The 17,369-nt window shown below is 36.4% G+C and overlaps 1 protein-coding gene across 3 annotated transcripts in view; it reads right to left on the minus strand.

Moving 5' to 3' along the window:
- Nucleotides 1-16,313, minus strand: part of OPRM1 (opioid receptor mu 1) — a 160,323-nt gene extending 144,010 nt beyond the window's left edge. For all 3 annotated transcript variants that reach the window (XM_067701725.1, XM_067701724.1, XM_067701726.1), the window contains exon 1: nucleotides 15,897-16,313. In XM_067701725.1, the coding sequence (XP_067557826.1) occupies nucleotides 15,897-16,189 (293 nt within the window). In that variant the 5' untranslated portion in view covers nucleotides 16,190-16,313. The remainder of the gene's footprint in view (nucleotides 1-15,896) is intronic.
- Between the last annotated feature and the right edge of the window lie 1,056 nt (nucleotides 16,314-17,369).

A 17,369-nucleotide genomic window follows, 5' to 3' on the forward strand; every position in this document is an offset into this window, starting at 1 on the left:
AACAGATACAAACCTCTGTTAAATACATTTAAATTGGCAAATTTTACTACCATTTTACTGATAGTGAATAATTATCAAATTTTACCAGTTTATTTTCTGCTCAGTGAAGTAGAACGTCTTTTTCTTGGCCTAAACTTTGTACTTTTAAATGTCTGTGAAATGCTTGGTCCATAGTCGAGACCAGAAAAGTTCCTTTAGTCACCTAGGGTGGCTTCTTGTGTGACACATCGCTGAGATGGATCTGGATTCCTTAGTCACATGTTATCTTGTGATTTCTCTCTTTCTATGTCCTGGGAAGAACCCCACTCCTGTTATTCTCCTGATATTAGGGCTATTGTCACCTCGTCTTTCTTCTCCTGGGGAGGCATATGTCCGTTGATTTTTCGGGGAGAAAAAAAATCTCTCCATTGAGAATTCTTCTCCCAGCATCTGTCAGTTTTCATTTTATCATGTTGATGCAAGAAGCAAGATTCCATGTACTAGTGATCTCCCCAGATACCTCACGTTCGCTAATCTGCTTTTAAAGCGTGGAAAGGGAAATGAACTGGGATAGAAGTTGGCATGGAAGATGAATAGGATAGGTTTCCACACTTTTCCTAAGTGACTCCATAAACATTTGAGAAGCAAAGAAACTTATAGGTGAGAGTCATGAGTGAGAAGGGAGGATTTTTAGTACTTTCGGCATCTGTTGACCTTACTCAGGCTCTCTGGAGTAACACTGACAAGCCTGGTTACTTTCACTTGGCAGTAATTCCAGCTGACTTGACCCTTGCTTGTTTGTCTGGTGTTTTGCTCAGGAGAGAGACAGAGGCATGAATTCTTCTCAGATTCTTCCAGAACTAATTCTTGCAGATCTAATTTTTCTGTCACTATTATCTCCTTATAACCCCCCTCTCATTTGGATTCCTGCAGACAATGAAGTTGAAGAAGGAGAAGGCAGGGACTCTATGGACTCAGGTGCTCGTCTCAACTTGAATGCAGAAAATATTTTTGCTCTCAAATTAAACAGAAGATACCTGTGTTATAAGAATTTTACTTTTGGGAATTCCAAGTTTCTTTCCACTAGTAACACTCAGAGAAACAATGTTCTAAAAGTTCTAATTTTGCCAACCAGAAATGGGACACTGAAACACAGAGGGCTGAAACAAATACGGTATTAACAAAACAGTATAATCAGTATATTCCATGTACTGAAACATTTCAGCTACATTATGTTCTATTACCATTTGTTATTCTGTTAAATTCAGGGATAGGAGAATGTTAAAAAAAAAAAAAAAAAGATAGGCTCATCCTCAAGGAGCTTACAATTTTCCAAATTGGAAATTTCAGTTTTTTTCAAAAATGTGAAAAAGGATCACTGAAATAAAGGGAACTAGGAAAACGGCCTGGTGCCTGGCTGAATAACAGATCCAGAAAGCCTTGTTTGATCCGTCGTCACTCTCAGCACTGAGTCTGGTGCTCTGGCTGGCTCCTGATCAGTTTGTTGATGTACATTATTCGTATATACTGGTCACAGCATAACATTATGCTGCTGGGGATAAAGTATAAGAGTACCTTTATATCACAATTGAGTTTCTGTAGTTAGAAGTTCCACAAATAATTAATGGATTCTGTTTTTTTCCAGGTTGAAAGGCAGACTCAGAGACCTGAATCCAGTTAACCCAGAGACATAAGTTCAATTCAAAATGTCATGGCCTAATATGAAGGAAAGACTCCAGATTTTGACCTGTGAAAAGACAAGTTTCCTATTTTCTTTATTCTCACTTCAGTGGGAGTACAGGCTATCAATAAAGAAAAAAGTTATGAACAGGTTGTCAATTAGGGAACATTCTGGGAGGTATGATATGTAAGGTAAGATAACAGGCTAATCAGCTAGCCTAGTGAAGCCTCAGTAACTAGCTTGAAAATCTCACCTTGACGCAAGTAAATATAGCAGTCTTGAAAGACCTTAAGTTTCAGGGTCCTATAGATCTTGATTCAAATCTTAGTACTATCATTTATTAGCTGGACAAATTTGGGCTTATTAATTAAATTTTCTGAGTTTTATTTTCTTCATCTGTAAAACTTGGAAGATATTGGTGTCTTCCTTAAATGGTTGGTATAAATATGAAAAAATTTTAAAATAGTATATTTAAGGATTATTGGTTTGGAGTCTAATTTGTAGTAACTTTCAATAAATGTTAGCTAAGGTGGTCTTGATGTTGATGATGCCTCTCATGGGTTTCAAATTTAATGAGGCAGATACTATTCTCTGACAAGACACAGCTTAAATGTTTATACTTATAAAAGTGTTACTTTTGCTTATACTAATTTTTTTAGCATGCTTTCTCATGTGTGCTAAAGATAACTGATGCGTCATAGCCTAGATCGTTCTAAAATCACAGCTATTTTCCTTCACCAATTATCTCCCCCACCCAAGGATTTGGTATGTTAAACTCCACCTCTTCATCTATTTTAACTAGAAAGTTGACCAATATATTATGTTTCAAATATCAACTTAACTTCAAACTACTGTGTGGACAAAATATCTCAGCTATACCAAAGCATGGTTTCTATTATTATTCCAGAAGAGTACATTTTTTGATAAAGGACATATATCTTTATGTAAAATATGCTTTTTTTTTCATTTTTTAAAAACATCTTTATTAGAGTATGACTGCTTTACAATGGTGTGTTAGTTTCTGCTTTATAACAAAATGAATCATTTATACATATACATATGTTCCCATATCTCTTCCCTCTTGCATCTCCCTCCCTCCCACCCTCCCTATCCCACCCCTCTAGGTGGTCACAAAGCACTGAGCTGATCTCCCTGTGCTATGCGGCTGCTTCCCACTAGCTAGCTATTTTACGTTTGGTAGTGTATATATGTCCATGCCACTCTCTCACTTTGTCCCAGCTTACACTTCCCCCTCCCCATATCCTCAAGTCCATTCTCTAGTAGGTCTGCAAGGGTGTGTAGATGGGCACGTTCATTCATTCATTCATATGTTCTTATTTTTGAGTTTCTAAAGTGTTGAGAAAATAGTACTCTTGTGGAAATTATCATTGGCGTGGTTTGTATTTTAATGTATGCTTTGTGGCATTGACTCGTACCAATGTACCAATGTATTTTGTGGGAATGTGACATATTTATTTATAGGCAGGAAACGTCTGCATTTTGTCAGAGTAATGATCCTTTTTCAAAAGATGGCATCCATTTCTCCTTTGATACTTGTATTCTAAATTCCACAAAATGGGTAGTAATTTTAAAGAACAGAAGTTTGGGTCTGACTTCTACCTTGAGATTTCTGCTGCCTATGTTTATGTGTGACAGGGTATTCAGAAATAAAATGGACATTGTTTCAGTGTAGTGACACACTAATGAATGTCCTACAGCAATGGTTCTTGAGATTTTCTTCCTGTGAGTCCCATTCATTCCAGACTCTACTATTCCATTGCTTTATCCTTAGTATTTGTGGAATGTTTATAACATCTGCTTTGAGAAATACTTGTAAATCCTGGTCAATAGGATTCTGTTTCATTGTTCTATGAAAATTAACCAAGGCTCTCTCCACTCACTTTTCTCTATCTTGTATCTGAAACATAAATAATACCTTTAATGAAATTCAGAAAATTAATAAAGACTTAAATCAAAAGGTTTCCCATTGCTAGGCTTGGAGATGGAGGAAGATAAGCTACAGTAATTGTAATAAACCTTGGGAATAGTGTTTGTCTGGTAGTGTGGTTAAAGAACACTGGGTTAGTTATCCTGGTCCTATCTTTGGCATTTATCAGCTGGTGAAATGATTTAATTTTCTTTTCCACTAGACTGTACTTTTGGAGAGAGGTAGGACTGGGTCTGTTTTGCTCAGTGGTAGATTTCGGAGCTTCTAGGAGGGTGCTTTGTAAGTAGTGTTGAACAAACATAGCAAATAAATGAGCTTCAGTTTCATCTTCTTTAGTATTGGTTTGACTTACAATTTTTTTCCTTGTTTAAACTCACAAAAATTTTACAAAATTATATTATTCAATGTAATGAAAAAATTAAAGTCCTATATAATTTTAAGGCATTACATTTATTCTTTAAATATCTATTTTGCTTATTTTGCAAAGTGGTTAAATAAGCTTCCTTTTATCATCAGAAGGAATGACTGTTTGAAGGATCTCAATTAACATTGTCTGCTTTTAATAGAACCTCTTATTTTCGTGGCCTTGGGTCACCAACATCATCAGAAACATGCTCATATATAAATTCCTTCAACCCATATGGTTTCCTCTTTAGAGCTGATGGGGCTGAGTAAGTGTTAAGTTATAATGTTGATAAAAATTTCCCTTGTTCTTCTTGGCAGGCACAGTCAAGTTCCGATGTTCAGGTTATACTGCCAGCAGCATTTTTCAATTAACATTAATAGTCCCCCACAAAACTGCTCAACATTTCAGTGGCACTGAACCCAGTGTTTCAGTGAAAAAATGCTCAGAAGCAAAGGCCTTTTCTTTCACTGATCTCCTTGTTCCACAGTTTCTGTACTTGGAATACTCTCAGAGAACTCTCAGTTCTCAGTTCTCTTGAGTGGGTCTCAAGGATATTATTTTCTATCTTGTGCTTGCTTTATTTATAGAGTTTACTACTCTGATTTAAAAGTTGACAGGCATTGCCTTGCAAGTCCTGGAAAAATCCATTAAGAAGGTGTTAGGAACAGACATTCACATGGACTCACTGTACCATCACAAATACATCCTCCATGAAGACCTCCATCTTTTTGAACAGTTTTACTGTGATTAGTGAGTCAGACTCATGACAGAAGCCAGGACTTTTCACAGGGATGGTATGTTAAATTCCTGAATTTCCAAAGCTCGTGTTCAAAGGACACCATTATTATAAGTTATTTCTTTTAATTCAAGTAAACTTCTCTGCTGAGTAAAAAGGAGTTTCATTATATGCAGTCAGCATTTAGACTTGGATTCTGCTTTAGACACTTGGACTATAACACCGATTTAAATGTGAAATATTTAAGTTAAAAATAGCTATTCTTTTTCAAAAAAAAAATTGGTTTGCATCTTTTTTCTCCATTAACTTATCATATAATATAGAAAGACTTATCAATAGGGAGCCAAGTAAACTGCAGTTATGTGTCCTTAGAATTCTCTTCCCATCATCATGGTTGCTAAACAAAATGATATTGGAGTGATCCAGTGCATTGGAATGAATCAAAGAATGACAACAATAACACCCATGCAACGCCTTGCCTTGTCTCTGCAGAAACTGTGATTCCAAAATGATAAACTGCATTTCAAAATGTAAGAATAATAATATGATTGATCTAGGGTAAGGCAGGAGTAGTGGGTGAATGTTGAGATCTTGCATGCCGATGGTGTGAGCCCAGTGGGAGGGAAGGGAAGAAATTCCCAGTGGGAGGGAAGCAAATAACAAAACATGTCTCTCATATAGCACTTTTAGAATGTAACACCCATTTCCATATATCTTATCTAATTTGGACCTAAAATTTATGTGAGGTTGAATATGATTAGTATTCCTCATTCCAGAATTAGCACTGTTTCCATGCCAGTGTGCCTGCTATGAAGGGAGATGATTGGTCAACTTTAGGAAAATTGTTAAAACATCGTGAGCTTTAGCTTTTCTGGGAGGTAGTTTAATTTACTATTTATTCTACAAGCAGCTTCATAATGTTCAGAGAAATGAAACATGGACAGATCTCTTAAACTTCCTTGTCAAACAGGACTGCTCTCTCATCCATGAAATAGGTAGGTTGGTCCAGATCTGTGTGTCCCAATCCTGACTGCACATAAGACTCACCAAGGGAGCTTTTAGACCTACCTGCATCCGGGAGTTATGCCCAGAGTTTCTAATTTAATTAGCCTTAGGTGGAAGTGGGTTTTCTTTCTTTAAAGGCTTCCCAGGTGAATCTGATGTGCAACCAAGATTGAGAACCACTGGAATGGAATATCTGGGAGGTCTTCTCCTTCTTTGTCTCTTAAGTGCGTTGCAAGGATTTATGCAATAGCTCTGATGTTCCATAATTGGAAGGAAATTCAACTTTTATTATTCATTTTATCCTGTCTGGGTTTCTTGCTAGAATGTAGATCCAAATCTCACCTAAGAGATTCTGGGAACTGTAGCATTCTTCAGCTGGACTCTTTATCACCCAGTTAAAACTCTCCTTAACTTAGCTCTCCTTGCAAACTTGTACCTGGTGGCCATCTGGCTGATTTAAAGAATTCGTGTACATGCTAGAAAGTTCTCTCTGAACACAAGTGGTCAAAGAAGCAGTCATCTGGATACAGATGGGGACTGAATTAAAGATGAGAAATCAGGCAGGGAGGAGATTTCAGCGAGTTTTAGGAAATGATTGAGGGAAACCATGGGCAGGAAGTCAAGGGATTACAAACACCACAGAACACCTAGGCTTACCCTAGTCCTCTTTATGCAGCTGGACAGTCTAAGTTCTAAAACACAGGGAATAACATTTTTCAACGCGACTTTTGAGAACCACAGAAAACAAATTTAAAAAAAATGAGCAAGTTACGTAAGTCAAAAAGAAGATGAAAAAAAATCCAAGCAATGAGCTTTTGTGCTTCTAAGGGCCTAAAGAGAGGTGGAGGGCAATGAAGCTGCTAGTCACCATCTGGGTGCATGGGGGTGGGTGTGTGTGTAGGCATAAGTGTCTTTGAGGACAGATTTCATATTTGCTAAGAAGTTAATGTGAATTTACAGATGACAATTTCAATTTTTCCTGAAAGCTTCAAATGACTGAAGATGAAAATACTGTGGAAAAGCCTAGAAAATTGCACTGATTTAAGATAACCACAAAGCATATTCAATAGATGGAAATTTTTAAGAACCGCAATTTTCTAAGCACTTACTCCTTAATCACTGGCCAAGAGTGGTAATGAATATTGTGGTTTGTCTGGGTTGGATGAAGAGTTGGGGGTTGAAGGTGGACACCTGGGGTGACATGGAGATGATCCTGTGTGATTACTATTTTAAGCATTTTAACTTCAACATCAGTTTCAGAAAAGCAGTATCCTCTGTCATAAAAATCTATGACCACTTTTCTGATTTGTGTTAAACTTCATTTTGTATTGATATTTCCTCATGTTGAAAAATACTGCAAGGTGGTACTAGGTTATTTTTACAAAATGCTTTGTTTCCATCTAGTAAACAACAAAATGCAATCAAATTTGCCGAAGAAGGAGATATGTTCTCTTTTATGACCACTAAGTTTTATTTAGCACGTTTGTACCAGAGTTTGGCAAATGACAGCTTGTGGGCCAAATCTGTCAGCTAAGAATGGTTTTACATTCTAATTTGTATTTTAATTTTTTTATATGTATAATAATTAGTTTGGCTGTTTTTGTTTTTTTTTTTTTTTTTGCGGTATGCGGGCCTCTCACTGTTGTGGCCTCTCCCGTTGCGGAGCAACAGGCTCCAGGCGCGCAGGCTCAGCGGCCATGGCTCACGGGCGCAGCCGCTCCGCAGCAGCACGTGGGATCTTCCCGGACTGGGGCATGAACCCGTGTCCCCTGCATCGGCAGGCGGACTCTTAACCACTGCGCCACCAGGGAAGCCCAGTTTGGCTGTTTTTAATCTGAGGCTGCTACAAGGAAGTAATTTGGTAACACTTATTATGGAATAATTTGCATTGTATAATCAAGTAAACCAAAATGAAGGTTTGCATTTTTTTGTACTGAATGAAGAATCATTTCATTCTTGTAAAATGAGTTAACAAAAGAAGGTGTGGCATGATTATTTTCCTGATAATCAAATGTATGGCTTTTCATAAAAGTCAACTAAAAGATTAGATAAAATTATTAAAAAATGCTAGTTAGAAAATCAATCTTTTTTTTGTCATTAATGAGAAATATTTTAGGAGCTAAGTTTTTACATCTTCACAGTTAGAATAATCAAAAACCAAAAATAAGTTTGTAGGAAGTTATATATTTTTTAATGGTTGAGAAAAATAATATTTTGAGGCACATGAAAATTATATGGAAATTCAAATTTTAGTGTCTACCTAAAGTTTTATTGGAACATAGTCATGTCCATTCATTTGCATTTTGTCCATGGCTACTTTGGGGCTACAATGGCAGAGTGGAATAATTGTGACAGAGACCATGTGATTGCAAAGCCTAAAATATTTACTTTCGGGCCCTTTACAGTAACATTTGTCACCCCCTGAGGTGATCCCTCTTCACCTGATGGGTGTGAGTTGTATGTGCACCTAAATATAGTAAAATGAGGTGAGATTCTTATCTTGGAATCATTTAAATCCAAACTTTACATCGGCTCATGAAAATATCTTGGTATAAAATAGGTTTTTAGGTTCCAGATTACGTCCCTACTTTATTTGAGCATTCTCACCCTTCTCAGTGTGGAGGGACCAGGCTAATTCACACACCTGGAGCCATTAACTTGTAGGCAGTTTAGTTTCTTATTGAAAACTAGAGTAAGAATTTTGTGGCTTAAAACTTACTCCAAAGTTTGTTGAGTAAAAAGTATCACGTACACTATATATAAAATAGATAATCAACAAAGACCTCCTGTATAACACAGGGAACTCCTCTCAATGTTCTGTAATAACCTATATGGGAAAAGAATCTGAAAAAGAATAGATATACGTGTATGTATAACTAAATCACTTTGCTGTACACCTGAAACTAACACGACATTGTAAGTGAACTATACTCCAATATAAAATAAAAAATTAAAAATAAAGTGATTAGCAAACAAAAAGTATCAAGTAATAGTTGTGATTGTATGACTATAGTGCAATTACATACTACTTATTAGGTGAAAGTTTTCTTTCTGGAGTTTAGATCTTCACTGGAAATAGAAGCATAAGACTTCAGACAACTGAACTAAATCCTAAATTGTAAGAATAATCTAGACATTCACATGGGATTATTACATAATCCCAATTATATTTAAGCTTCTATTTTTAGAAATATAAGGGAATCAATTTAATTTTGAGAATTTTATTTCAACATGCAAAATTATGAAAACTGAGCTGTACCAGTGGATTGATATCAGCAAATAATAAATTCAAATAAAACACATATATACCTACACATAAGTCCACAAACTTTGAATGGGAAATAGATTGTTACTCTTATAATTTAAACATAGAAAGTAAAATTTTAAAGAGTGAAAAAAAAAGTTAGTACAGTCAATTCTCAATATTCATGGTAGTTTTGTTCTATAGACTCACTTTACCTACTGAATTAGAGAAGACTGAAGCTTTGTTTCTGGAGCAAATAAATACAGGGGGAGGTTCCTGTGAGCCTCCAATCACATTTTCATCAACTAATCAATACATAACGTTCTGTTATGTGTGTTCCTGTTTAAAGGCATATTATTTAATATATATTGTTGATTCATTGACTCTGAACTCATGACCAACACCCCTATAACACCCACATGAAGCTTATCTAATACGCCTCCTTTTTCCATTAGGTACCTCACAGCCATCTTGTGCTTAGGACACTGCACAGCACGTCAACACTACACCTGGGGTCATTTAAAAAATTTTTATTTTATATTGGAGTATAGCAGATTAACAATGTTGTGTTAGCTTCAGGTGTACAGCAAAGTGTTTCAGATATACCTATGCATGTATCTATTTTTTTTCAAATTCTTTTCCCATTTAGGTTATTACAGAATATTGAGCAGAGTTTCCTGTGCTATACAGGAAACTGTCCTTGTTGGTTCTCTATTTTAAATATAACAGTGGGTACATGTCAATCCACCTGGGGCCATTTTATTTATTTATTATTATTATTATTTTTTGCGGTACGCTGGTCTCTCACTGTTGTGACCTCTCCTGTTGCAGAGCACAGGCTCCGGACGTGCAGGCTCAGGGGCCATGGCTCACGGGCCCAGCCGCTCCGCGCCCGTGTCCCCTGCATTGGCAGGCGGACTCTCAACCACTGCACCACCAGGGAAGCCTCACCTGGGGCCATTTTAAACAGTGAAATCACCAACAACAAAAACTTCAAAAACGCTAAAAATGTGGCCCTAAATAGACCTCAGAAAGGAAATATTTACACTCTGAGAGCTGAAACAGGAAGGCAGAGTGTTGTTTCGTTTGACCTCAGCTGGGAATTTGCCCATCAGAGCAACTCTGCCCTTGTCTGTGACAGACCCCAAAAGCCCATGAATACGGATTTTAGGGTTACAGATAAACTTTAGCAAGTAAGCTTGTTTGCAAATACAGAATCTATGAATAATGAAGGTGGACTACATATGCAACATTCTTCAAGGGAATATTTTAAAAACATTCTTCTGAAGAAGAAAATCCACAAGCTAAGTTCCATATTAAATATGACAGTGAGTTCATGGCATGAAGACAAGTTTATGTTTGTATTATCATTTATCAAAATTAGAGGGAATAACTTGAAAACAAAATGGATATCCATATGTTTCAATTATCAGTCTGTCACTAGATACCTAGGTATGGCGCCCTGATTTAAAAACTTATGTGGTCTGTTTAATTCTGCATATTGAAATAAAATTCTCAAAATTAAATTGATTCCCTTGTATTTCTAAAAACAGAAGTTTAAATATATGCAAATGACAAACTAATACATAATTGAATTAAAAAAGCAAACTGTACTTGATAATATTCTTGCCTAGACAGAATCTGATACCTAGAATAGATTGATCTCTCTCTCTCATCTGATAGAACCCATCACGTGTTTCATCACGTGTAAAAGCCCTACCTGCCCTACCTATTGGCTTATAAAGGTTCACTTGGTTAGATTCGGTAGAGCCACTATCTCTCTGATCAGTTTTGCAATGCAACATCCAGAATGTGATTAATTTCTGAAGACAAATATTCAGGCAATTTCTCTATGAATTAGGAGAAAATGAGAGTCTCATATTTTAAAATTCCACTCAACATTTAGTCTTCATATTTATCAATATATTTTAAAATGCTACTTTTTGTTTTTAGTGTTTAGCAACTTGTTTTAATTTATATGATGACAATTCTATAACTAAGATTTAGAACAGAAGTTATAAGACAGGATTCTTAAGAAATATGTATTCTTTTTTTTTAACATCTTTATTGGAGTATAATTGCTTTACAATGGTGTGTTAGTTTCTGCTTTATAACAAAGTGAATCAGCTATTATCTATTGAAATGAGTTTATCTTTTCCTGCTGACTGAAACAATTTGGTTTCAATTCATAACTAAAGTGCATTACTAGAAGAAATAACATTTCAGCTTTTATGTGTAAGGGGTCCTCCAAGGCTTACAAAACCCCAAAGTAAATATTGCCAGTATTTATCTTGAATGACATTTTGAAGTAGTCAGAAATTATTTCTATTTCCTTCTCAGAAGTGGAGAAATTATGCCTGGGTTACATTCATGAACAGATATATTTGTTGCAGCAGTTGCTGAAAACATTTTTTTGAATATTGTAGATAAGTAACATGGAAATATTTGTCACTATGGGAAAACACAAAGAAATCTTTACATTAATTTAAAACACATCCTTAGAGATAAAGTAAAAGGATATAGGAGGGGTAATGACCTGAGTTTTTGTTTGTTTGTTTGCTTTTATGTTGTTGTGTTTGACGTTTGTTTTTATCCTTGATCTGCTGGAACTAGAACAACTCTGGGCAAATAGTGAAATTATGTATATCAACATTAATATAAAATATAAATAATATATGCAGTTTGAAGAGCATGTTTAAATGATTACCCTTCATTTGTGGAAACACACATGTGAAATAAAAATTTTAAAATATGTATATGAATAATAACCACCAAATTTACAACAGTGATAGTCTCAAGGGAGGGAGTATAGTGGGAGAAGAGAGATGGCTTCTTATATATATTATATATTATTATGTATATACAATTACATATTATATATTACACTATGTATTGTATAAAATATGTAAATTATATACAATTATGTATTATGTATATATAAATATATACTATATATAATATAACATATATTATATATTATTAGAGGTATATAAAATTATCATAATTATATATAAGGTTTAAAGGTGAAGAATCATATTATTCTCTATACATTTCTTTATGTTGGAAATATTTCATAAAGTATAAGATAGCTCATTCATGAAAGGAGAGAAGGAAAAGAAACTCAGTGATAACTCTATGCAAATGACAGAGACATAGCTTACAATGGAGGAAATGAAAAACAATTTAGTGTTGTCAGGACACACTGAGAAAGAGGTGTTCCCAACAGAATTAGCACCTGTACGGGAAACAGCAGTTACAGTTCACATTGTGATAGATGTTACTAGGAGCTCTCCACTGATCATTCTGTACTTTAAACCTGAATCAAATATTTAATAATATTTAATACACAGAGATCATAGGACATGTTTTAAAATTAGAAATACTTCTTAGTGAAATCAAAGATAATAACATCTTGCATATATTTAAATGCTCTTATCTGATAACTAATATTGAGAATTCATCTCGTCAAGTTAAGAAATAATCTTAAAAAAGAAGGCCATATAATTTGGCACTCTTCATTGGAACTTTATTTGGAAGGATGGCTTACATAGCCCCCAGAGATCTAACAGTTTCTAACCCTTTACTTTTTCCAACAGTGTCTGCATAGACCATAACTAAATGGACAAATCTCTTGAAAAAACTCACAAAATAAATACATCTGGGACTATATCAGTTTTTACAGCTATGGTTAATTCTTTACTTTGGTCAAATATTTTCAATAAGTGAAACACTCCTGGTGGCTATAACTTTGTGTATTATTTTGATTGATTTTTTTTCTTTAAAACCTTCTTGACAATAATATACTATTATCCCATTTTAAATGATTGCCACATATTGTAATATTTTATCGCCTTATTTTTCCAGAATAACTGTGGTAATTTTTAATATATAGTTACCATGCAAGTACTTTAAAACCAAAAAAGCTTTCAGATAATGAACAGTTATAACAGTCTATCATTTAACATCTGGATTTTAAAATTTTAAATCATGTAGCAGCATCTCTTTTCCTCCCTTATGTTCCTTAGAACAGCACTGTGTAAGAATGTTACTTAAGTTATATTATTTAGTAATGTTGTTGATGAAGTTATGATGATGGTGGAGTTAAGATACAGAACTGAAAATCATTAATCATTCATGGCATCTATATTACCTGTTATTTTTGTTGTTGTTTTTTGTTGCCATAGTCATCGAACCTCATGGTTCACTCAATGTGTTAAGACATTCTAATAAATATAATCTTAATCTGATTAGAAAACCGTAACTACTTGAAAATTCAAAAGTATTTGTTGAATTTTAAATAATAGCAAGAAGTAAGCATTTCACCTCAGTACTTTAATAGATGCAGCATTATATTCATCTTTCTAACAGAGGCAATAATGTCCCCGAACTGATCATTTTGTAGTGAAATAACCACAGCATGGAGACAGTCCAGTTAAATTTCTCAGCTAAATAGATATAGTTTCTTCACTCCCCAGAGGCTTTCCTCATCACTTCATTTGTCACTGAACTATTTTTCTGTTTCACAGTCATATACCCAGAGGATTACCTGACCTTGGAATTAAACACCTGGCTTGCCACAGGTGGGTGTTTGGGGTGCCCTTTTTTTATCTTCTTTTAACACCTTTATTGGAGTATAATTGCTTTACAATGTTGGGTTAGTTTCTGTTGTATAAAAAAAGTGAATGTATTTTGTTAAAACTTTAAGCACAGAAAAATAAAGCATAATATCATGTTCTCAGAGACAGTGTCACCATCCTTTTCCAAGTCATCAAAAGTTCAGAGGTTTTACATTTTAATGCCTTTAGAACAAACTCACCCAAGTAGTAATCTCTTAAACACTAGAATAAAACCAATCTGCTTATTTCACAGCCAGCTGCTGCTCTATTGGCTCTCACTTTATAGAAAAGCATAAACTAGAGAGGAGAAAAGTCAGGAAGGAAAATACCAAGAGAAGCAATAACAGAGCATAAAAGATTATGTTTGAGATGGCAGGGTATCAAGATGGTTTGGTAATTTCTATTTATCCTTCATTATCCAGGATTACAGGCATAGATTTGGACTGATTTATTATTTCCACATTATTATCTAAACCTACTCTGTCAATCTTCTAGTTGAATTAACTCAAATCATGATTTGCCACTCTAATAAACACAAAATTATATTGGCTAAGAGCAATTCCATGGTACTGAACTAATGAATTATCTGTCCTTGGAGAAATCATTTATATTTTCTCTGCCACATTTTAATCACCTAGCCTAGAAAAGCTCTAGTTTCCCTTCTAGCTCTATAAACTCATGATTCTATGAATTTTCTTAGGAGAAATGAGAAACATTTTCCCTTCATGAAGCAGACCTTTAATTGTTATTTTTATTATGATAAATGCAAAAGAGACAATTTTTATCTTTTATATGAAGCTTTATATTGAATTACATAAAGTAATGTTTTAAAAAATAAATTCTTCCATTGATTTTCTCCCTGCATTTTTCCTTTTGTTGTTAGCCTTCTTTGCAATAGATGGTGCTCTTTTCTCAGAGAAACTACTTATCTTATTCCTCATCAAAAGATCAGGAAAATTAGTTTCACTCTTTAACAATCATCAATTAAAGAAATCGTACATCAAAGTAGAAAGAATCGATAAGCAACTTGCAGCACGTTGATAATGGAAGCATAATGGAGAAAATGATTGTTAAACGATTAAAGAGCTCCATTGAAACCTGCAATACTTGTTGAATAGATGAAGCCAGTATTGTAGCCAATATGAAAATGCCATGCTTGCTACATACATAGAACCCCTAGTAGAAAGAAAATCCTAAATCAGGAGCCATTTTAAAGTATTAAAATAATTATCTACTTCAACAAAAGTGAAAATATAGTATTCCATATTAACATGTAGGATTTGAATATGCACATCAACACTAACACAATCTATTTACATCAATCTCAATGCTGAGAGTTTGCACACTCTTTGCCAGATAAACCTGGAACATCTGGGCAAATAGAAAGTGGGCCACGAACTCTTTTGAAACAATTTCATTGGATAAAGACACTTCTTAATTTTTCCAGAGCAACCATTACAACTTCTTATGTAATAGTTTATAATCCAGAATTATGCTGCCTTTGGTCACTTCTAACTAGTTTCAGCTTTTGGAGGCATTGAAAAACTGTCATGTCCTGCAGTTCTGAACCACCCTACCTATCCCCATTCAGTTTGTGACTCTCCTAGCAGATCTGCAGCTGCCAACTGCAAACTGGTCTAGGCAACACAGCTGTCATGTTTGTCACAGCAAAACGACACTATTTACTGTGGAAAGACACCAGAAAAACTTCCTCTATGAGTGTGGCCTCAGGATGGAAGAAAGAGTGGAATAAGGGCTGCTATGACCAAGGAAGAGGAAGGTGGGCCAGTGGTGCAGCAAAATACCCTGGCACCAGCAGGAGTAGGAAAGTTGCCAAGGTTCATCTCTGAAAAGAACTGAGCAGGAAACCTGCCCCTCCTCTCCCAAATTAGGGGTAAAATAACTAGAATTTCTCTTCCATTATTCACAAATTATTGTTTCCACAGCTCCTTTGGAAGGGACTGTGGGACACTGTGCTCAAGAGCTGAGAGCCCTCTTGGCTCAGTATAAGCAAGCTGTAAGATAGACTTTTTTTTTTTTTGCCAGAGCTTTATAGTTTTACCAGAGCAACTTCTCCGTTCCCAAAATTTTGGATTATGTCTTTATCAACGGAGCGAAGAATAGAAAAGTAGGATTTTGTACTCAAACAGCAACCATTCCATCCACTGTCACCTCCATACTCTCCCCTGTTCACCTCCCTTTTCTCACCCTCCCGCCGGACACCCTTTATGCCCCTATTAGCCACTGAAATCTACACTCGGAGCCCTGTAGCCTTCCTTACCTGACAATCACATACATGACCAGGAAGTTTCCGAAGAGACCCACCACGCACACAATGGAGTAGAGGGCCATGATGGTGATGGCCGTGATCATGGAAGGACTGCCGGTCGAAGGGCACAGGCTGTCGCTCCCGCCCAGCTCGGTGCGGTTCGGACCGCATGGGTCGGACAGGTTGCCTTCTAAGTGGGAGAAGTTGACCCAGGAACTAGGGTTGGGTTCCGGGGAGCAACTTGAAGAGTGCGTGAAGGGATCAGTGCAATTGCTGGCGTTCTTGGGGACGCTGCTGCTGTCCATGGTGCTGACGACCGGCCGGCTGGGACCGCGTTGCGAGTAACCGCGAGCACCCGGACTTTCAGGGTCTACGCGCCTCCGCTGCTTTCTCTCGCCGCTGCCACAGCTCCGGCTATTTCTTATAGACCAACCCTGGCGGAGCCAGAGAGGAGAGTCAGGCAGAAGGAGAGAGCTAAGCATCTGACGGTATCCTCTGCTTGTAGCCCCCTCCCACCTTAGAAGTACAGAGACACATCGTCAACCCCACACCGCTGGGGGGAGGGGAAGGAGGGCTGTGCGGGATCCAGAGGCTGGAGCGGAGGGAGGAGAGAGAAGTGGATTTTGCGCAAAGCGATCCAACGACTTGGTTTCCTCACTCGGCACTCGTCTGTGCAAACACCTCTAAGGAGGGGCAGAACAAGGAAGGGAGTTGGAGAGAAGGGGTTGGGAGTGAGACAAACAGAGAGTTAGTTTTTGGAGGCTGTAAAGCATAAGAAAGGGGGCTGACATCACTCTTTTTCCAGCGCCGTTTTCTCAGTATAACATGACAGGAAAGACATTGACTTGATGCAACTCTGACCACCCTACACCCCAGCGCTCTTCCATCCTTACTGCCTAAGCAATCGTTTGGGGGCAGGGTACACAAAATCTTCTTCTTTAGCCCTCCTTGCCTCAGACCCGCCTGTCCGCGAAAATGTAACCGTGTGTTTCCTATCACCAAGTGAGAATTTCCAACCCTTCAAACCTGCCTGAAACAAGAGTGATTACTTCTCTGAAAAAGAAATGAAAAACAAACTTTTAGAAAGGAAACCTATTCCCTTTACTCCATATTGCTTTATTTCTCCTAGAGTAGAAGCGTTATTTGCATCTGATTTCTATCCTGGTGAGGAAGAGGCGTAGGAACTGGGTACAGAAATCAGGGAGTTGTGGTGTCCAGAAAAGTCAAAGAAAGACAACGGTGACATTCCATATATAAATCTCATACGTTTGGAATTATTAATTATTGTTTTTATCTCCAGACTTCCTACATGTGCTTCTTAGTAGAAGATTGTGAAAACCAAACATTTGCATTATTTCAGTGTTTTCTAATGTAGACATTCCAGGAGAAACTATTGATACATAGACATCTGGAACTGGAACAGCTCACACAAGGCTGAGGATTATTGATACATTTTAAAATTTGATAACTCAACTCTAAATCTAC

This window comes from Pseudorca crassidens, chromosome 13, assembly GCF_039906515.1.
Source record: "Pseudorca crassidens isolate mPseCra1 chromosome 13, mPseCra1.hap1, whole genome shotgun sequence".
In the NCBI taxonomy this organism is placed as follows: Eukaryota; Metazoa; Chordata; class Mammalia; order Artiodactyla; family Delphinidae; genus Pseudorca; species Pseudorca crassidens.